A 22,507-nucleotide genomic window follows, 5' to 3' on the forward strand; every position below is an offset into this window, starting at 1 on the left:
TGCAATATCAGGTATGGTACAAAGCATAGCATACATCAAGCTTCCTACTGCACTAGCATATTCAAGTTGTGCAATTGCTCTACCAATATTTTCTACTAGCTTTATACTAGAATCATATGGCGTTCTATATTCTTTGAACCCTAAATGCTTAAATTTTTCAAGTACTTTCTCAATATAATATGATTGGCTTAATGCATAGCCCCTACTATGCTTTTTAACTTTTATTCCCAATATGGTATCTACTTTTCCTAAATCTTTCATCTTGAAGACAGAGGATAAGTAGTTTTTAGTTTCATTTATGCCAACCATATTTGTACCCACAAAAATCATATCATCAACATAAAGACATATAATTACTCCACAATTTTCAGTGAATTTTCAGTAGATGCATCTATTAGCACTATTATGTTTAAAATCAAAAGCTAGAATGCAAGAATCAAATTTCTCATGCCACTGTTTAGGTGCTTGTTTTAATCCATATAGTGATTTAACCAGTTTACAGACTTTCTTCTCATTTCTAGGAAGAACAAATCCTTCTGGTTGTTCTATATAAACTTCTTCATTTAAATCACCATTTAAGAAAGCAGTTTTAACATCCATTTGATGAACAAATAAGTGATAAATGGATGCTAATGTTATTATGAGTGTTCTAATAGAAGTTGTTCTAACCACTGGTGCATAGGTGTCAAAGTAATCAATCCCTTCCTTTTGACTAAATCCTTTGGCTACCAATCTAGCCTTAAAAGTTTGTACAGTTCCATCAGTGTTGTATTTTCTTCTAAACACCCATTTACATTTTATTGGTTTTGATCCTAGAGGCAGGTCTACTAGTACCCATGTGTTATTTGACATTATTGAATCCATTTCATCATTTATAGCTTCCTTCCAAAAGGCAACATCTCTAGAGGTCATGGCCTCACTGTAGGTTTTTAGATCATTTTCAATGTTTAGGACAATAGGTATCTTATTTAAAATCTTCTCTCTATCAGCCTCAACCAAAAATATAATTGACTGAGTAGAGATAAAATCTGGACCTAAGTGTTTCTCTGTTCTTTGTCTTTGACTTCTTCTAGGTCCTATTGTAGGTGCTACAGTTGTGTCATTTCTTCTTACAGTCTCATTATTATCAACAGGTATTGAGATTTGAGTTTCTTTTTTAGGTTGTCTGTCATTTCCTGTGGATTCATTTTCTATAAATTTATAACACAGTTTATTTTCAAAGAATTCAACATCTATAGTTTCAATTATTATATTGGATTCTAATTCTAGAAGCCTATAGGCTTTGCTATGTTCTACATATCCAATAAACATACTTCTCTTTGCTCTGAGTCCTAACTTGGTTCTTTTAGAATCTAGACTCTATAATATGCTAAGCACCCCCACACTTTTAGGTATGCTAAATTAGGCTTTCTTCTTGTCCATAATTCATATGGGCATTTGTTATTAACTCTAGAAATAATTCTGTTAAGAAAATGATAGGCTGTTAGGAGTGCTTCCCTCCATAGGTTTAAGGGTGCATTAGCTTTTAACAACATGCAATTTATCATTTCTGTAAGTGTTCTATTTTTCCTTTCAACTAGGCCATTCTATTGAGGGGTATAGGGAATAGAACACTGATGTACTATTCCAAATTCTTCACAGAAAGAATTAAACTCATTTTTAAAGTATTCAGCACCCCTATCACTTCTAAGGATTTTAATTTTATTTTCTAATTGATTATCATCTTCAGTCTTGTACAGTTTAAACATGTCAAAGGCTTTATCCTTAGTTCTCATAAGGTAGACATACCTAGAAAATTCATCTATAAATGTTATGAAGTATCTCTTACCTCCTCTAGTTAATACACCATTGAGTTCACAGATGTCAGAATGAATTAGTTCTAGAAGTTGAGAATTTCTCTCAACACTAAGGAAAGGTTTATTAGCCATTTTAGATTTTACACATCTCGGATTTTTTAGTTGATTCATTACTGTAACCAATTATACCAAGTTTGCTCATGTTCTATATGAATTTAAAATTCAAGTGTGCTAATCTATCATGCCATAAAGAGAAAGAATCAACAATATAAGCAGAAACTTTTCCTTCATTAATACTTAATTTGAACATACCATTACAACCATATCCCTTTCCAACAAACATCCCATTCTTGGATAGGATTAGTTTCTCGGATTCAAAGACAACTTTGAATCCCCTCTTATAGACAAGATTTACTGAGACCAAGTTCTTTCTAATGTCAGGAACATGGAGAACATTCAAGAGAGTCAGTGTCTTTCCAGAGGTGAAGTTTAACTCTATGATGAGACTAAGCTTAATACGAATGCAAGAACAAGAAACTGAGAAGAGTCCTATCAGATTTAAATTTGTGATGTAATCCTAGAAAGATAAAGAGATTGAGATTATTAGATAAGAGATAAGAGTAGGATTAGATTATGACTTTCTATTTTTGAAGGATAAACTTCAAGAAGGAATTGGAGACCACCCTTCCCCTTTAAACTATATAAAGGGATGGGGGGCGGACTAGAGAGGTATCAAGAAAGCAGAGGATCAATCTATCTATCAAGCAAGAAGACTTCAAGAAGGAGGTGGCGGTAAAGAGAAGAGGAGATCTCAGCTCCAAGGGCGACACCATGAGCTCTTTCTTTCCTCTTGTTTGCTTTATTTCTTCTATTATGAACTGATTAATTTGTAGTTAGGGCTGCGAAAAGCCTAACCATAAGAATGAATATATTTTTATTCTGATTTATCCAAGATCATGATTTCCATATAGTCTATGAGTTATCTTGCTTAATGCGATTAGGAGTGACCATCTCTTAATTGATTAGGTTTATGTGAATGAATTGAGAGAGGAATTTATATAGCAGACCAAATAATTCATTGTGTGAATTGAATGGTATATAGGGGTATATACACATGATTCATCTGAATGTATGGGTTTTCCTCTGAACTTAATGCATTTCTATCTTGAGAACTCTAGTCGAGAGATTGAAGGGTTACTTGATAGAAGTAGTTTTGATATATCTTGAGAAAGAATATGAAATAAAATTGGAAAAACTTTAGCTTATGGGGATGACAAATTATCTTGGGTAATTGCATCCATTAATATTCATTGGAATGGTTAGGCGGACCAAAGGTCCTAGCGAATTCAATTAATCGTTGCATATTCAGTATTGGTTACTCTTGCTTTTGTTTTCTTTTTCTATTTTTTTGTAGTTCTTATTCTTGAATCTGAAATTCGATTGTCCAACTAACAAAGGAAGGCTGTGGTTCTAATACTTATTTTGTTAAATCCTCGTGGGAATGGTATTTTTATACTACTTGATAACTAGTGCACTTGCTAGGGATATAATTATAGTTATCAAGTTTTTGGCGCCGTTGCCCGGGATTTAATCCTAAAATAATATTAAAACTTTTTAACCTTGGTTAATTTGGACTTTTTATTTCTGTTTCTATTTTTTTTATTTAATTGTTTGAATTCTTGTTGTGTTCAGATTCACTAGTGCATGACACGCACTAGACAAGAAGGACTAGCACAATTCGATCCTGAAATAGAGAGGACCCTTCGCTTATTGCAAAGAACCAATAGAGGTTAAACGAGAGAGGAGGTTGAAATTGGCGAACCAACAACAGAAGTTGAGGAAGAGATGGCAGAAGCAAATCACACCCTTTTGGACTATGCTTGTCTAACAATTGATGGGGCTACTTCGAAATCAAGCCTGCAATCATCCAAATGATTCAGACAAGTATTCAATTTAGTGGGTTGCCAAGTGATGACCCTAATGCACATATTGTTAACTTTCTGGAAATATGTGATACATTTAAACATAATGGAGTTAGCGATGATGCTATTAGGCTTAGACTATTTCCATTTTCATTACGTGATAAGGCTAAAGATTGGCTTAACTCACTCCCTACAGGAAGTATTACCACTTGGAATGATTTGACCCAAAAATTCTTAGCTAAGTATTTTCCACCCTCTAAAACAGCAAAATTAATTAATGATATCACTATTTTTGCTCAATTAGAGAGGGAATCTTTGTATGAAGCATGGGAATGATTCAAGGAGATGCTTAGGAAGTGTCCTCACCATGGGATACCAACTTGGCGTCAAATCCAAACCTTTTATAATGGTATTACCCCCTCTAATCATTCTATTATTGATGCAGCTACAGGTGGCACAATCATGAGGAAAATGCCAGAGGAAGCTTATGACCTAGTGGAAGAAATGGTGTCGAACAGCTACCAATGGAGTAATGACCGAACTGATCGAAGGGGAGTACACCATATCGATTCCTTTGCAGCCATATCTTCTCAACTTGCTAGTCTGAATAAAAAATTGGATACTCTTAATGTTGCAGCAATAAATACATCATCTAGCATACCATGTGATTTCTATGGTCAATTAGGACATATTAATTCTGACTGTCCATTAGGTAATCCTTTTGCTTCACATGAGAATGCTAATTTTATTTCTCATACTGGCAAGCCGAATTTCAACCCCTACTCGAACACATACAACCCAGGGTGGATGAATCATCCAAATTTTTTATGGAACAACAACCATCAAAAAGCACCCATGGGATTCCAACAACAGCTGCCCCCACAAGAAAAGAAGAGTAATTTAGAAGAAATGATTTCTAAGTTCATCAATGTTACTGAAGCAAAACTCCAAGAACATGATAAGAGATTCTTAAGTCAAGAAGCATCAATTAAGAACTTAGAAGTCCAAAATGGGGCAGATTGTGAATATGTTGTCAGAAAGAAAAGAGGGACGGCTGCCCAGCAATACGAAGAAGAATCCAAGAGAGCAAGTAAATGCCATTGCTTTAAGAAGTGGGAAGACAATTAGCGAGACCCAGAATGATGACAAGGAAGCTGAAGTATCTGATTTACAAAAGGAGACTGAAGGGAGTACACCTAAACTGAATTTAGATGCTATTAAACTTCCTCTCCCCTACCTTAGAAGAGTCTTGAAAGCTAATTTGGATAGACAATTTGAAAAATTTTTAGAAGTGTTTAAAAAGATTCATATTAATCTCCCTCTTCTTGATGTATTGTCACAAATGCTGAAATATGCCAAATTCTTGAAAGAGGTGATGTCGAAAAAAGGAAATGGGAAGACTGTGAGATGGTGAAGCTAAACGAAGAGTGCTCAGCCATTCTTCAAAATAAATTGCCCCCAAAGCTTAAGGATCCAGAGAGTTTTTCTATATCTTGCACCATAGAGAATGCTAAATTTGAGAAAGCTTTATGTGATTTAGGTGCTAGTATAAATTTAATGCCCTACTCTATTTTTAAAAGACTCAGATTGCATGAACTAACACCTACAACTATTACCCTACAATTAGCCGATCGAAGCATTAAATACCCTAGGGGAATAGTGGAAGATGTCTTAGTTAAAGTAGGTAATTTCATCATCCCTGCTGATTTCATTGTGTTGGATATGGAGGAGGATAGGACAATGCCATTGATTCTAGGGAGACCCTTTCTTACTACTGGTAATGCTTTAATTGATGTACAAAAGGGTCTACTTACTCTTAGGATCAATGGTGAAGAAGTGGTGTTTAACGTATTTCAAACCAAGAAGTATCCCAACAGAAGTGAACATGAGATATATGCAATCGACTGTATCGATGTTTGGGCAGCCGAGATTAACACATCAAAGTTAGATGACCCCTTTGAAAGCTGCATTCTTAATTCGTGTAAAAACATGCAGGTCATGGAGGAAGAAGTAAAGGAGGCAATGAACTATTTGGAGGCTAGCCAGGAAGAGTGCAAGCCAAGACAAGGGAAATTTCTACCACTAGATGGGCCAACCTCCACTAAACAATTGCTACCTTCCATCAAAGCACCTCCAGCTTTGGAACTTAAACCTTTACCTTTTCATTTGAAATATATATTTTTGGGAGAAAGTTCCACCTTACCTGTGATCATCTCTGCTGATTTGACAAGTCTTCGAGAGGAAAAACTGGTGAGAGTGCTCAAGTAGCATATATTGGCCATCGGATGGAGCATCGCCGACTTAAAAGGGATTAACCCTTTGGTATGCATGCACAAAATCTTGATGGAGGAAGGCTGCAATCCCAAGGCACAACCACAAAGGAGGCTGAATCCTAAAATGCAACAGGTAGTGAAGACAGAAATTCTAAAATGGCTTGAAGCAGGTATTATCTACCCGATTTCTGATTCACCATGGGTAAGTCCTGTTCAAGTTGTACTAAAAAAATGGGGTGCCACTATAATTCTCAATGAAAGTAATGAATTGACTCCCACAAGAACAATAACTGGTTGGAGGGTATGCATAGACTATCGAAAGTTGAATGAGGCTACTAGAAAAGATCACTTCCCTTTGCCATTTATTGATCAAATGATAGAGAAACTTGCAGGACATGATTATTATTGCTTCCTAGATGGCTACTCCGGGTATCTTCAAGTACCCATTGCACTTGAAGATCAGGAGAAGACTACTTTTACCTGCCCATATGGAACATTTGCATTTAGGAGAATGCCATTTGGACTATGTAATGCACCAGCCACTTTCTAGCATTGTATAATGTCTTTGTTTGATGATTTCATTGATGACTTCATGGAAGTCTTCATGGACGACTTCTCCATTTATGAATCATCATTCGATGAATGCTTGCATAATTTAGAATAGGTGCTTCAAACGTGTGAGGAATCTAACCTCGTTTTGAACTGGGAAAAATGTCATTTCATGGTTAAGGAAGGAATAGTTCTAGGGCATAAAGTGTCCTCCAGGGGCATCAAAGTAGATAAAGCTAAAGTAGAACTGATTGAAAAGCTCCCTCCACCTCAATCATTAAAAGATGTTAGGGGTTTTCTCGGGCATGCAGATTTTTAGAGGCGATTCATTAAGGATTTATCTAAAATTGCTAGACCCTTGACAAATCTTCTAATTAAAGATGTACATTTTGAATTCGATGATAATTGTTTGCATGCATTCAACACTCTTAAGGAGAAATTGGTTCAAGCCCCTATTGCATCAGCCCCTGTATGGGAACTACCCTTCGAAATTATGTGTGATGCAAGTAATGATACCTTGGGCGCAGTTTTAGGGCAAAGAAAAGATAAGAATTTTCATACCATTCACTATGCAAGTAGAACCATGAATGAAGCACAAAAAAACTATTCCACTACCGAAAAGGAATTACTTGCAGTAGTGTTTGCTATCGAAAAGTTCAGATCATATTTGCTCTTATCCAAAGTCATCGTATTCACCGACCATGCTGCCTTGAGATATCTACTTGCTAAAAAAGATGCAAAACCCAGGCTGCTACGATGGATCTTGCTGTTGCAAGAATTCAATCTAGAAATTAAGGACAGGAAGGGTAGCGAGAATACAGTAGCTGATCATTTATCAAGGCTTGATGAAAATTATGTTGAGAATATAAATAATTCAGCACTGCTTGATGAATTCCCAAATGAGCAACTGTATACGATTAGTAGTAACAATGAACCTTGGTTTGCTGATTTGGCTAATTTCTTGGCAGGAAAGGTGGTGCCACTGCACTTGACATATCAGCAGAGAAAGAAATTTTTCTCTGATGTGAAGCATTACCTATGGGATGAACCTTACTTATACAAAATCTGCAGGGATGGTATGATAAGGAGATGTATTCCTGAGGAGGAAGTGTGAAGTGTTATAAAATTCTGCTATGACAAAGAAGTAAGAGGTCACCATGGAGCATCAAGAACTGCTTCAAAAATTCTCCAAAGTGGTTTTTATTGGCCATCGCTCTTCAAGGACGTCTACGCATATGTAAGTGCTTGCGATCATTGTCAAAGGACAGGTAACATCTCCTGACAGAACGAGATTCCCTTGAACAACATTCTTGTCTACGAAATATTTGATGTGTAGGGCATCGATTTCATGGGGCCCTTTCCAAAATCTGTTAATAACTCATACATACTCGTGGCTGTGGATTATGTGAGCAAATGGGTGGAAGCATGTGCATACCCCACTAATGATGCTCGGGTTGTCATTAAATTTATAAAAAAATTCATGTTCACTCGTTTTGGAACACCTCGAGCTATCATAAGTGATGGGGGGAAGCATTTTTTCAATAAACAATTCGAACAATTGTTAAACAAGTATGGTGTTACGCATAGACTTGCAACCCCTTACCACTCTTAGACTAGCGGCCAAGTAGAAGTCTCTAATAGGGAATTAAAGCAGATTTTAGAAAAGACGGTCACCACATCTAGGAGAGATTGATCCTTGAAATTAGACGATGCACTTTGGGCTTACCGTACTGCATTCAAAACCCCAATTGGTATGTCTCCTTATCAATTAGTTTTCGGCAAAGCATGCCATCTGCCCGTTGAGTTGGAACATAAAGCTTAATGGGCTACCAAATTTTTGAATTTTGATTTGAGCAATGCAGGTGATGAAAGGAAACTTCAGCTCAATGAATTAGAAGAATGGAGGAATCAAGCATATGAGAATGCCCAGACTTACAAAGGAAAAACCCAAGCATGGCATGACTCCCGTATTGCAAGGAAGGAATTTAAGGAAGGAGACAAGGTTCTGCTCTTTAATTCCCGTCTCAAGCTATTTCCTGGGAAGTTGAAAACCAGGTGGAGTGGACCCTTTGTAGTGGCTAAGGTATTCCCTTATGGAGCGATTGAACTGCATAATGATGATGGAAGCACATTCAAGGTAAATGGGCAGCGTTTAAAGCACTACACTGAAGGAGAACAATCCATTTACCATGAGTCTGTTCTCTCCTTGAAACAGCCATAAAAGGAAGGAGAAAGTCAAGCTCATGACTTAAAAGGAGCGCTTGTGGGAGGGAACCCATTGAGTTCAGTTTTTTTGTTCAGTTATTTTTATCATTTTTTTACTACTTATGATTGTGTTTTTTTTCCCTTTCTTAAGACCTTAATCGTATATAGCAGCTGATCTCACATCTGCAGGATCTCAACGAGGCATTCATGGAAGTCCCCTTAAATCTTTCTATTTTACACAAAGTCATATACAGTGAAGACAATGTTTACCTTAAGTGTGGGGGGGATTAAGGGAATTGATAATTTTTTTGTTAACTCTAGCATTCTTCAATCATCACTTTTTAACTTTTCTTTTTGAAATTTATGCTCCCTAGAGACTTGTTTTTGAATGATTTCAAACCATCATGAATCATGTGCTTGGGTGGAATAGACAAGAAAGGATGCAAGCAAATCTAGCTGAAATTTTTGGTTATGGAAGGTACCTCAGTAGTTTGACCCCTATGAGCATTTGTTTTTTTTTTTTTGACAGACAAACATGGTTTGATTATTCTAGAACTTGTTTTGTTAGACATGTTGAGACCACGATAATGAGTTCATGGATTGGAATGTGATTTATCCAAAATATATATATATATATATAAGTGAACAGCGTGAGATGTAGCATAAAATGCACTCATCCCTAGATCCACAAACCCTATTTCACCTTTTGATACATTGAACTCATGCTAAGTGGTGGAGATGTGATACATAAGCAAGCTCATGGTAATAACATTCCTTGTTTTGACCTGAAAAATCATGAGAGGGTATTTTTGAATCTTGCTGCATGTTGATTGTGAAAATAAGGAGGGCTTACTCTAATCCTAAATTGTTCATGCAAAGAAATGTTTGTTCTCCTTGATTGATGATTTCACTTGGGATCATGAGGATTGGTGATTTAAGATTATTCTTTGACGATTTAAAAAGGAGAAAGAAGTGGACAAGGGAAGGATTAGTAAATCTGGATTAAGGCATGCGAGACAAACACCTTGTGAGAAAGACCTCAAAAATTAGTAGATAGTCAGCTTGTTCCTGTTTTAATTTTGCTTGAGTTTTGTCTTGCCCAAGGACGGGCAAAGTTTAAGTGTGGGGGGATTTGATGAGACTAAAAATTATCATATTTTTATCCCCAAATATTCATTCCTTTATACTGAATTAGTACTTAATTGGACTCATTATTCTTGTATTTCGGTTCAAGGCATGAAAGAAGGCATCATGAAAAAAGCAAGGCAAATCGAATGATTTTTTACAGTTTTAGCACCGTTCAGTAATCTGGGCCTAACACTCACAGCCGAGCTCCGATCGGGTTGATTCAAGACGCACTGGAAAGATAAGAGAAAAAGCTACAACTTTCATGTTTTTGACTTTCACAGATTCGGGCTGAATCGAGGTCGAATCCGGGCTCAAAGTCGGAGTAAATTCGTAGGAAGGCCCAATTCATAGCAGAAGCCCAACTTACAAAGAAGCCTTGCAGCAGTCCAATTCGCAGAGGAAGCTTAATACGAATGCAAGAACAAGAAACTGAGAAGAGTCCTATCAGATTCAAATTTTTGATGTAATCCTAGAAAGATAAAGAGATTGAGATTACTAGATAAGAGATAAGAGTAGGATTAGATTAGGACTTTGTATTTTTGAAGGATAAACTTCAAGAAGGAGTTGGAGACCACCCTAGAGAGGTATCAAGAAAGCAGAGGATCAATCTATCTATCAAGCAAGAGGACTTCAAGAAGGAGGTGGCAGCAAAGAGAAGAGGAGATCTCAGCTCCAAGGACGACACCATGAGTTCTTTCTTTCCTCTTGTTTGCTTTATTTCTTCTATTATGAACTGATTAATTTGTAGCTAGGGTTGTGGAAAGCTTAACCATAACAATGAATATATTTTTATTCTGATTTATCCAAGATCGTGATTTCCATATAGTCTATGAGTTATCTTGCTTAATGCGATTAGGAGTGACCATCTCTTAATTGATTAGGATTATGTGAATGAATCGAGAGAGGAATTTATATAGCAGGCCAAATAATTCATGGTGTGAATTGAATAGTATATAGGGGTATATACACATGATTCATTTGAATGTATGGGTTTTCCTCTGAACTTAATGCATTTCTATCTTGAGAACTCTAGTCGAGAGATTGAAGGGTTACCTGATAGAAGTAGTTTTGATATATCTTGAGAAAGAATATGAAATAAAATTGGAAACACTTCAGCTTATGGGGATGATAAATTATCTTGGGTAATTGCATCCATTAATATTCATTGGAATGGTTAAGCGGACCAAAGGTCCTAGCGAATTCAATCAATCGTTGCATATTCAGTATTGGTTACTCTTGCTTTTGTTTTCTTTTTCTGTTTTTTTGTAGTTCTTATTCTTGAATCTGAAATTCGATTGTCCAACTAACAAAGGAAGGCTGTAGTTCTAATACTTATTTTGTTAAATCCTCTTGGGAATGGTATTTTTATACAAGTTGATAACTAGTGCATTTTCTAGGGTTATAATTATAGCTATCACTCTATGCTGCCTCTTTCAGCAACTTTAGCACATGCTTGGTTTTCCATCTGTACCTCTTGGCCATCAGTCACTTGTTCATATGTCTTGAACAAGGATCTATCCTTGCAAACATGGATTGTGGCACTTGAATCAAACCACCATCCAGAATACGATTCTGCCATGTTGACTTCAATAATCATGGCCACTAGATTGTGTTCTACCATGTTTACAGACTTGGTTCCGCCTTTCCTATGTCGGCAGACTCGGGCATAATGCCCCTTCTTTTCACAAACATAGTAGGATCCTTTGTTATTGTTGCTCTTCTTGAAGTTTCCATCCTTCTTCTTTACTTGTAATGCAGGGTTAGTCTTCTTCGATTCATTTTCCACAAAATTAACCTTAGAGTTCAGCATACTGGCTAGGGTCTTATCCCTACTGTCTCTAATCCGAGACTCTTCTTCAATACGAAGGTGTTGCTGAATTTTCTCCAAGGTAAGTTCTTCAGCCTTGTGCAAAAGCTTCTTCCTGTAATCCTTCTAAGAGGGTGGAAGTTTGGCAATGGTTGCTCCCACTTGGAAAGATTCAGGAAGGATGATGTCTAGGGATCGAATTTTGTTGACTATCACCTGTAGTTCATGAACTTGCTCCAGTATGGGTTTATGATCATTCATGGTGAAGTGAAAGTATTCTACAATAAGATACTTATTCGTACCTACTTCTTGCACCTTGTATTTGAATTCCAAGGCCTTCCAGATTTCTTTTGGAGATGTAAGTTCCTTGTAGAAGTTGTAGAGCCGGTCTGATAAGGCATTTAGTATGTGTCATCGGTGCAGAAGTGAGTCCTCTTCTCATTTTGCTATTTCTTTCTTTAGTTTTTTTGAGTCTTTTTCAGTGGGTTCAGGAAGTGATTGCAGATTCGGGTCCAATAGATAGTATAGTTTTAGTGTGGTTAGAAAGAAGATCATCTTGTCTTGCCATCGGCTGAAATTTGCTCCATCAAACTGGTCTAGCCGAAAAAGATCTTGGTTCATCATCTTGATCGAAGTCATGCTTGCTTCTACCTCCATTGCAGAATAACATTCTAAAATTGTTGGAAAATGGGGTCACTATAACTCTAGAGGAGAAGCTCTGAGGCGTGTCTGAAGACACTGTTTTTAGAATGTTATTTGCCCCCACTCAGTTTCACTAAGTTTGCTATTGGGTTACAAGCAAATCCATTCCTAGGGTACAACAAGCCTTGGGCGAGAATCTGCAACTTTGCTTGCTAGTGGCCATGGATCTAGGTGTCACACTCCAACCTCATGCATCACACTCCATAATACACATGTGTTAGCTTTGTTAGTTAAGGTGTCGGCTACCTCAACTTTGCTTGCTTGAATGCCCCTTATGGGACCCACATTAAATAATAACACAAAATAAAAAATATAAAAAAGGATAGAAAAGGTCAAAAATAAATAAAAATCAAGAATAAAAAAATAAAAAGTAAAATATAAAAAAAAGAAGAAAAAATAAATATATTAAATATAAAGAAAACAAAAAATATAAAAAAATTGAAAAATCCAAAAATAAAGTAAAGTGCCAAAACTAAAATAAAAAGCAAAAAAAAATTGAATGCAAAAGGGGTAGTAAGGTTTAGTTAAGCACAAATATATGTAAATGAAAATTAAAAGTTAAAAATATAAAATCCAAAAAATTAAAGAAGAGAAAGATAAAAAAAAGGAAAAAGGAAGAAAAAAATAGAAAAAAGTACAAAAATAAAATAACCAAAATTTCCAAAAATATTAATTAAAAAAGAAATAAAAAGTAAAAAGGTACAATAATAAATCCAAAAAGAATTCAAAGAGAGAAAATTAAAGGGGAAGTTTTTGAATAGGAAAAAAGAAAAATAAAATAAAGTGTCAAAAAAAATAAAAATATAGGAAAATTTCTGAAAAATCCAAAAATTAAGTAAAGTGTCAAAAAAATATAAAAATATAAAAAGAAAAAGAAAAAATATAAAAAAATTCTGAAAAATCCAATAATAAAGTAAAGTATCAAAAAATAAAATAAAAAAAAAAACAAAAAACCTTCATAGTTGAAAATAAAAGATTATAAATGTAGGAAAATTTTTAATAAATCAAATAAGAGAATAAAAAATCAGAAAAAATAGAAACACAAAAGCTAAAAAAGGGATAAGAAGAAAAAAAGGAAAAAAAAAATGTAAAGAGTACAAAATTATGAAATTAAAAAAATATAAACAAAGAAAAAAGAAAAAAACAAAAATAAAGTAATGCATTAAAAAATGAGATAAAATGCACAATATAACAATTATAAATATATGGAAAATCAAAAGAAAATCCAATAAGAAGTTCAAAATCAAAAATCAACAAACGCAAAAGAGAAAGAAAAAGAAAAAGGAATGGAAATAAAAAAGAAAAATGAATAAGAAAGAAAACAAAAATCACGTACATAAGAGAATTTCTGAATTTTTTTAGGATAGTTAAGAAAATTAATTATAGCACAATATATAAAAAAACCAAGAATTAAAGATCTAAAGAAAAGATAAAAACAAAATAAAAAAAAAAACAAAAATTAATTTAAAAAAAAAAAACAAAAATAGGAGAAGTAAAATGTGGTATTTGTATATAGTGATAACATGAAACAAAAAAAAAAAAGAGAAAAAAAGTAAAAAAAAAAACAAAAGAATGTCAAAAATTATTTTAATAAAAGTAAGAAAAAAGTCTAAAAGTAAATGAAAATGAAAACATATTGAAAGTCAAAAAGCCAAAACCCAAAATACAAAAAAAAAGGAAAATTCCAAAATCCAAGGAAAATGCAAAAAATAAGAAGAAAAAGGGAAAATCAAAAAATAAGAAATAAAATGGAAGAAAAGTAAGAAAAGGAAATATCTGAAATATAAAAAATCCAAAAAATACAAAAAAGGGGGAAAATATAAAATCCATAAAATGAAAAAAAAATCAAAATACAAAAAGAAAAAAAAGCCAAAATTCAAAAGAAGAAATAAAAAGGGGAAAAAGGAAAAAGGAGAAATAGGATGTGAGATAAAATTACAAAACCTAAAAACATCAATAAATAAATAAATAAAGTAAATAAAGTAATAATAAAAGATATATAAATAAAAAAAAAGAAAGAGATCAAGTACATAAATAAAAATGTATATAAAAAAGAAGAAGAGAAGAAAAGGACAAGGAATCAATCAGAGGAAAATAATTAATAGGAGAATATGAGAGATTCTCCATAATATAATGAACAATAATTTTCAAACAAGTTGGAATAAATATCAAGAGAAAATCTCATATAGTGCTTCAAGAAGTTGAAAAAATAAAAAAAGAGGAGAGAAAAAGTGCAAATGTAACTAATAAAAGAATAATAAAATAATAAAACAATTAGAAAAAGATGAAAAAAGAGAGCATAAAGTAACAAAGAAAGGTAATGTAAATAGGTTGAGTAAAATAACAAAGTGTCCCTTTGTATGCTTTGATGAAACATGTATGTTAGGTATTAATGATTGAATTCATTCTTTCTTAAAGTCAAAATTCAAAAAAATATTATGGGTTTTTCCTCGCAAATTAGAGGTAATCTAAATAAACTCCTTAATGTAAACGTTCTAATCTGAATCAGGTTTTTCCTTAGTCTTTTCTTTGTTTTAGAAGCATTTCTCTAATTTTTCTGCATTTCACGATAGGGGTCCACTTCGTTTGCGTCGTATTGCATTTTGCATTTCCTTTAACCTAGTCAGCTATAGAGGCATTAGCAGCTTTCCTGGCCATAGAGCAATCCTGAGCCACTGTCCTAAACTACTTCTCCTTATCATCCCTATTTTTCTCATTCCCGTTCTAATGTAACTGGAGCCTAATAAACCAATATCCATCACACTCATCTCCTTAACACCCACCCTTTCCTTAGTACCCTTGGATTCTTTAATTAGATAACTAGTCCATAGCAGCCTACCCACTTCGTAGGTGGCTAACCCACTCCCAACTTCATGCATATTTCTTTATTTGCCCAAGTTTGGCTCCAAATTAGGGGCAAGCCAGTTTTACCAATGTTTTCTCGTTGTTTTGTTGGCATTGCATGGTTTTCACATAGATTTTTCATTATGCATATCCCATCTTAGTTGCTTCAGGTAAAACCTTCTACTACATAGCCCTTAGCAATTTTCTTATTCCCTTTAGCTATCCTGTTTTTAATAAAAACTAGAAAAAAACAAATGAAGAAAAAAGAGAAAAACCAAATAAAAGATAAAAGATGGAGCTACCAATCACATTTTTGAATCAGTGAGTTTCCTTAGGACCATGGCATCTAGTTCCAAGAACGTTAAGACATCGGAATCAGAGTACATCATGTTATTAATATCAGAGAATCCCAGGGAATCATACATTAAGACATGTGATCAACATCAACATTCAGCAAGCATAGTATTGCCATAGAGCATAGTACCCACTTGTGAAGATGTAGCTAAGTTGAAGAAAGATTTAAAGGAGTTAAAGTGCATTCAGTCCTCTCCTGTACCAGATTTCAGCGAATTGTGCTTATACCCAGGATTAGAATTGCCAAAAGGTGTTAAAATCCCAAAATTTGAGAAGTATGATGGAAGAAGTTGTCCTAGGGTGCACTTGAGCATATATTGTGGAGAGATGTTTTAACTCGGGGCAGATGAGATGGTCCTCGTTCATCTTTTCCAACAAAGTTTGGAGGGTGAAGCACTAGCATGGTTTGCATTGCTTGAGGTAGATAAGAAGAAGACTTGGAATCAGGTGGCTACGGTTTTTCTCGAGCGGTTTGATTATGGCATAAATTTGGCTCCAACAAGAGAGACATTAGAAGGCATGTGAAAGACACTCGAAGAAAGTTTTGTAGAATATGTGCATCGATGGAGATCCATTTATGCTCAGTTGAAGACTCCCATTCCTTTGGAAGAAATGATCGAATTGTTCCTAGGACATTAGAGCCACCTTTCTCTACATTCTTGAAGTATCAGGATTTTAAGGATTTTAGGGGCATAGTCACCAATGGAAAGAGAATTGAGCGTGATTTTTGATCAGGAAGTCGTGGTCTGGCTATAGGCCCTCCACCATCTCAAGAAGTGAATGAAGTACGAGATGCTTATCAACAAGTCAGACCTTTGAGTCGTAAGTGTCTTGCTTCTCCCTCTCAATCAGATAGACGTGTTAAGAGAAAGTTTACTCCACACCCAATGCCACTATCTCAATTACTTCCTTAGCTAGTGGGAAAAGGATATTTAGTTCCACTACAGTCAAAAAGAACATTCTATGATTATCATTAGATGCTTAGACATCCAACCGACCAGTGTGTTCCTCTCCGGCTTGCAATCCAGAATCTTACCGACAGTGGAATCTTCCAACCTTAGCGGCATACCACATGTTTTGATCATTTGTTTTTTGTCACTTTTCCCTCTTGCTTATATTTGAAGTTGTAAGTAAGTTGAACTATGCTCAGTCTGATCCCTCATGAGGGGTATGTAGGCAGCTTAAGCAATAGCACTTTGGTTCAACCCAGATAATAAAATAAAAGTAAAAGTTTTATAATCTAATCCTTTAGGTCCATACTTGCTAAAAAACCCTAGATTGCTTCCCTAATAGGCCTTACCCTACCTCGACCATGTCATTCATAACATGTTTTCTCGGATTTCATTCACTCCAGAAAATGGCACACACACATACATACATAAATTTTCCCCTCCCAGTGTTTCATGAATGTGGTATCTATTCTTTGATGTTCGATGCTCCTTGGGATGAAAAATAAAATGGGGGGAATGTAAGAAAGAAAGAGCCAGGTTAAGCCAATGGTACTGGACATGCTGCCAACGTTCTCCAATGAAAATAGTAGAAGTAACATAATTCTTGAGTTACATAGTTGTGCTTAATGAAAGCTTCATCATGAAATCGTTTTTTCATCATCTCTTTTTCCATCCATTTTGCATTTTGCATAATAAGTTCAGCTTCTCTAGCCTAGTGTTTTGTTCAAGAAAATGTCTACTGATAACCCTGCATTTTGATGCCTTAAGGGCATCAATTCAGGGGTATTTTCGGCCTTACGATAGTCAAAGTATGCCTACCTTTTATGAAATCTAGACTGTTATTAGTGGCAGTGGACTTACTTTAACATCGCCCACTTTGCACCACTCAGTTTTCGTCGCCTGAACTATCGAAGTTTTAATGCGCAAGTAACTCCTATATGAAGGGATCTTATTACCTATCAGAATGACAACACACGCTATAGCAATCACACGACCTTTATTAAGTTTTCAAAATGATTTCCTAAAATGATTTCAACATCAAACATAAAAAATCAAAACCCGTAAAAAAAGAAAAATCAAAATCCGTATTAAACTTTCATCAAATACTTTTAAAAATCAAAACTATAAAAACTCAAAATCAAATAACTAATTTCAAAAATTGAAACCTGTAAAAAAACCCAAAACAAAAATCAAAATCTTTCAAATATGTTCAAAATCAAAACCTGTAAAAACCCAAAACAGAAATCTAAATCCATCGTAGAACAAAAATCAAAATACATAAAAAAGCAAACAAAATCCTTTCAATAATCAAAACTCGTAAAAACCCAAAACAAAATCCATATTAAACATCCATAAAATGTTTTCAAAAATCAAAACAAACTCAAAAAGAAAAAGAGAAAATCAAAACCCATAAACTTCCGTCAAACATTTTAAATAACTGAATTCAAAAATCAAAACCCGTAAAAAATTAAATAAAGAAAAAATCAAACTACATATTAAGTTGGTAAACTTCCATCAAATATTTTAAATCCATAACTAATTCAAATAAAGAGTCAAAATCCATTAAACATTCAAACCAAATTTTAAAAGTCAAAACCCATAAAAATCCAAGTCAAAGGTAAAAAAAATAATATGCAAATCAAATAGCTAATCAAAAGTCAAAATCTGTCAAAGGTAAAAAATCATCAAATATTTAAATCAAATAGCCAATCAAAATCCAAAATTCATCAAATATTCAAATCAAAAATCAAAACCCATAAAAATCCAAGTCAAAGGTTGAAAACCATAAAATATTCAAATCAAAATCCAAAGCCCATCAAATATTTAAATCAAATAAAACCTGTATAAATCAAATATTTTGAAAAATCAAAACCCATAAAAATTCAAAAAACCATAAAATATTAAAATCAAATATCCAATTTCAAAAATCAAAATCAAGAGCCAAAGTCCATCAAATTTTTAAATAAAATAAAACCTAAAAATATAAAACCCGTGAAAACTCAAAATGCATCAAATATTTAAATCAAAATCAAATAAAAGACCAAAATCCATATCAACTTAGTAAGATTTCATCAAACATTTGAATCAAATAACAAATTCAATCTTTAAAAACCTAAATCAGTAAAAAAATCAAATCAAATCAAAATTTATAAGCTTCCATCAAATCATCAATTAAAATGCCATAATAGAAAAAGGTCAAACACACACAAACTTAAACTATAGACATCCAACAAATGACAAACTAGAAATCCATCAGAAAAAAAAAAAATTAACGAGCTGCATTGGATATTAAAAAATATCAAATCCTTCAAAACATATGTAGGTAAACTTCAATTAATGCTAGCTATTTTTGGGATGTCACCACTATGTTCTTCTTGTGTTTGTTTAATAGTTGCAATTGCCTTCCAAGGCTTGGGATGGCACAACACCTTCCAAGTAAAAGGTTTTGCACTACATCAACTTCAACCTTGAATGAATTTCTAGCAGCAAAATCTCCTCTAAACTCTTGGTCCTCACAAAAATCTTCGTGTGCTTCTTTTTCTTTGTTGTTCGGTAGCTTCCTACCTCCAATAAAGAGGGGTAGCAGTTAGCATCCAATTTTTGCTCGGTCCCTTCACCCTACTTCTTTGTACTCCCCTTTTGCACTCAAAAATCACGAAAAACAACCAGATTAACTTGAGACTTTCCAAACCCAAAAAAGCCCTCCTTTAACATAATCCATGGGACAAAAAAGAACCTTGATCAGACATCATCCCCAGACTTGAAAAACTATAACTTAGTTATACATCAATTTTCATGACTAAACTCTAAAGATCCATCGTTCTTCATTCCAACTTCCTTTCTAACGGCCCCAATCTACGCGGTATCCAAATTCCAACTCCTCCAAAATCAAATCTAACATATCCAACACTCCAAGATCATTGGGGAATAATCAACTAGTGAATCCCACCACAAACCTTCAACAACGAACCGCAAAAACATCAAGATCCCATTTGTGTTAGACAGTGTATGCCCTTAGCTCCAATCATAATGATGTACACTATGACATTGATTCATGTTATTATGGTGTGTTTCTGTGTAACACCCTTAAACTGAACACATATGAGACTCGTGTTAGTTTAGAATCTTCACAACCATTGGATAGATCTGGGGAGATTTATCTTGTCAATGCTATCATTGATGTGCCGCCAAGTTGGTTGGGGTGGCTTGTCTCAACTGCCAGGGTGAGACCTGAGGTACATGCAATGTGGGTTTTCTTGAAACAAATAAAATAATGACGGTTTTGGGATTTGGATCGGTAGATAAGGTAAGGGGTTATCCCTATCCACTCAAAGAGTCCAGATCCAAATAAAGATTTGGATTAGGAAACTCCTAATTAGATTAGGAAGGCTAATTTTTATCTATAGATAAGATAAGGGGTTATCTTTATCTCTTAAAGAGAGTCCATATCCAAATATAAGATTTGGATTAGGAAACTCGTAATGGGATTAGGAGAACCTCTCTTTAAGGCTATAAATAGAAGAGCAGGGTAGACCTCCAAAACATCAGATAGTCTACTGAATTAAGAGAGAAGACAATATACAGCTCGACTGCTTTTGTCTTCTGCTCTTGTTCCTGCTCTTGCCACCCTACCTAGTTTGATTTGCACCAGTTGGAGTGTCAAGAATAGTTATTGATATTGCCTTTTGCTGGAGGAGGCAATCTGAAGTCATGCTTACTAGCCCTCCATCATATTCTTGTTGAAGAATTCAGTTCTTGCTGAAAAACCGTCCTGCTGATTCTGCTTCACCTCACACCGTGTCATCTTTGGTGGAAGCAGTCTTTGATCTTATGCGATTCCTAGATGGGAGAGAGGGAAATTTTTGAAATTTCGCCCAACCTTCTTGTAGGGTTCAGTCATCCATATGATGGATCTCTCATCCCTTCAATTTGGATGGCCTTGAATGATTACCAAGATTAACCATATAATCCAAATTGTTGATAAAAATTCCCTTGTTTAATCCCCCATCAAGCCTAGATCCTATTCCAACAAATCTCATTAATTAGAGCTTGTTATCCATCATCCCAACCTCACATGACAAATCAGACCTTACCATTATGTTCGGAGACCCAAAAATCCCTAGAATGTCAAATCTCACGACCAAACACCTCCATTTGTCCATTGAAAAAATCAAATTCCATTTCGAACCCACCTGTTGATTGAAAAAATCAAATTACCACATCATCTGGACCAACTTGAAAACTTAAAAGGGTGATGCTGATGTCAAACCCATCCTTGACCCATTAGAACACTTGGACTAATCAAACAAAGCCTAATAGACCCAAAAGTCTCAAAATACCAAACAGACCCTTACTTAAGACTAAGAAAAGAAAAAATAGCTTTAAAAAGTTCATCAAATTTATATTTTTTGCCACTGTCATCCCCAAATACGGGGTTGCAATGTCTGGCGTGCCACAATCTCCCATTGGACGCATAAAACCCACTTAAACCACCCCCAAATTTGAAGAAAGAGTTTTACCAAATAGGAAAGCTTGACTTGACATCCTTTTCTTTGAAGAATCTTTGCCTATTTGTGTGAAAAACCTCTATTGAATCCCAGTCACTGTAGCTGAATGAATTCAGACTTAAGCCCCTCCCTTTCTCTATAAATACTGATCTAATTCGAGCTCAAAAAAAAAGAGAAAAACCTAAGAGAAAATCTAGGGAACTGAAGGGGAGGAAACCTGAGAGAGGTCCCTAGAGAAGAAGAGAGAGAGGAGGAGGAGAATTTTCCAACTCTTGTAACACACCTAGCTTGCTTAAAACCCCAGAATCCTTGAAGCCAAGGTCAAGCCTCACCCTCTGTTATTCCGACTCAACACCAGAAACGCCTAGCCTAGCTCCTACCTTGTTCAAATTTCATTTGAAGTCCTTTTAGCTATTGGAAAGCTTATTCCGAAGTCATATACGAGAAGTAAGCCTCTCATTCCACCATTGCTTTTCTTTTAGTTTAGTTTCAAGTTGCTTAAAGCTCTAAAATCATGGGAAAATTTTATTCCTAGCTTCCTCCAGATTGAGAAAAGGAGGTAGAGAGGCGAGGTTGTTAGGGAAACCAGTACATAACACCTAATAACATCACCTCAAATCAATTCCGAGTGAAGTTGGGAGCATTTTTGCTAGAATGCAGGAGCTTTGAGCAATCCTGTTAATTTGTGCTTTGTTGGAATTTGAGCCTGAATTACTCTTGTAGTGGGCTATTATAGTAGCTTGGAGAGAGGGGTGCCTAATACCTTCCCTCTCCCAATCTTTGGAACCTAAAACCTTTCATTTAGTGCCCTTCCAATGGAGGACGGAGTCAGTATCAGTGCAAGTAAACTGATTTTCGAATCTAAAAATGAGGGTCCATTTCATTTAAAACATGGGTGGTGACTCTATCTCTTTGAGGCAGCCATGAGCTTCCCAGATTTCATGGCAAAGTTCTGGGAAAAGTTGGAAACATTTTTGCTAGATTTCAGTGCAAGTAACCTATGACTCGATAACATCACCTCAAATCAATTTTGGGCGAAGTTGGAAACATTTTTACCAGATTTCAGGATCTTGGAACAATCTTGTTAGTGTGTGTTTCTACCAGAAATTGAGCCTAAATTACTCCCATAGTGGGTTGCTATAGGAGTTTGTAGAGAGGGGTGCCTAACACCTTCCCTCAACCAATCCTTTGAACACAAAGCCTTTCGGTTCGATGCCTTTCCATGGTGGAGAATGGAGTCACTATTAAGGCTAGTAAACCGTTTTCCAAACCCAAAAATGATGACCCATTTCCACTAAAAAATGGGTGGCGATTCGAACTCCTTTGATCCGACCATGAGCTTTCTGAAGCTCACAACGGGTATTGTAGCTGGATGAGTTCTAGATCCATCTACCTCCCTTTTCCTCTATAAATAGAGGCCCAAATCGAGCTTGGAAAGGGAGCAGTTTCCCAACTTCTATAATACACCC

At 35.1% G+C, this 22,507-nt stretch overlaps 1 protein-coding gene and 1 non-coding gene across 2 annotated transcripts; one reads left to right on the forward strand and one right to left on the reverse strand.

Moving 5' to 3' along the window:
* Positions 1–3,985: 3,985 nt before the first annotated feature.
* LOC148791706 (small nucleolar RNA R71) lies at positions 3,986–4,092 on the reverse strand. Its single transcript, XR_016076849.1, has one exon. It is a non-coding gene; the product is annotated as a small nucleolar RNA R71 (small nucleolar RNA).
* Positions 4,093–5,125: 1,033 nt separating this feature from the next.
* Positions 5,126–5,986, forward strand: LOC104587856 (uncharacterized). Its single transcript, XM_010245610.1, has one exon. It carries the CDS (start codon positions 5,126–5,128, stop codon positions 5,984–5,986), a length of 861 nt encoding a protein of 286 aa, XP_010243912.1.
* The last annotated feature ends 16,521 nt before the right edge of the window (positions 5,987–22,507 follow it).

The sequence above is a fragment of the Nelumbo nucifera genome, chromosome 5 (assembly GCF_055504915.1).
Source record: "Nelumbo nucifera cultivar China Antique chromosome 5, China Antique-T2T, whole genome shotgun sequence".
NCBI classification, from domain to species: domain Eukaryota; kingdom Viridiplantae; phylum Streptophyta; class Magnoliopsida; order Proteales; family Nelumbonaceae; genus Nelumbo; species Nelumbo nucifera.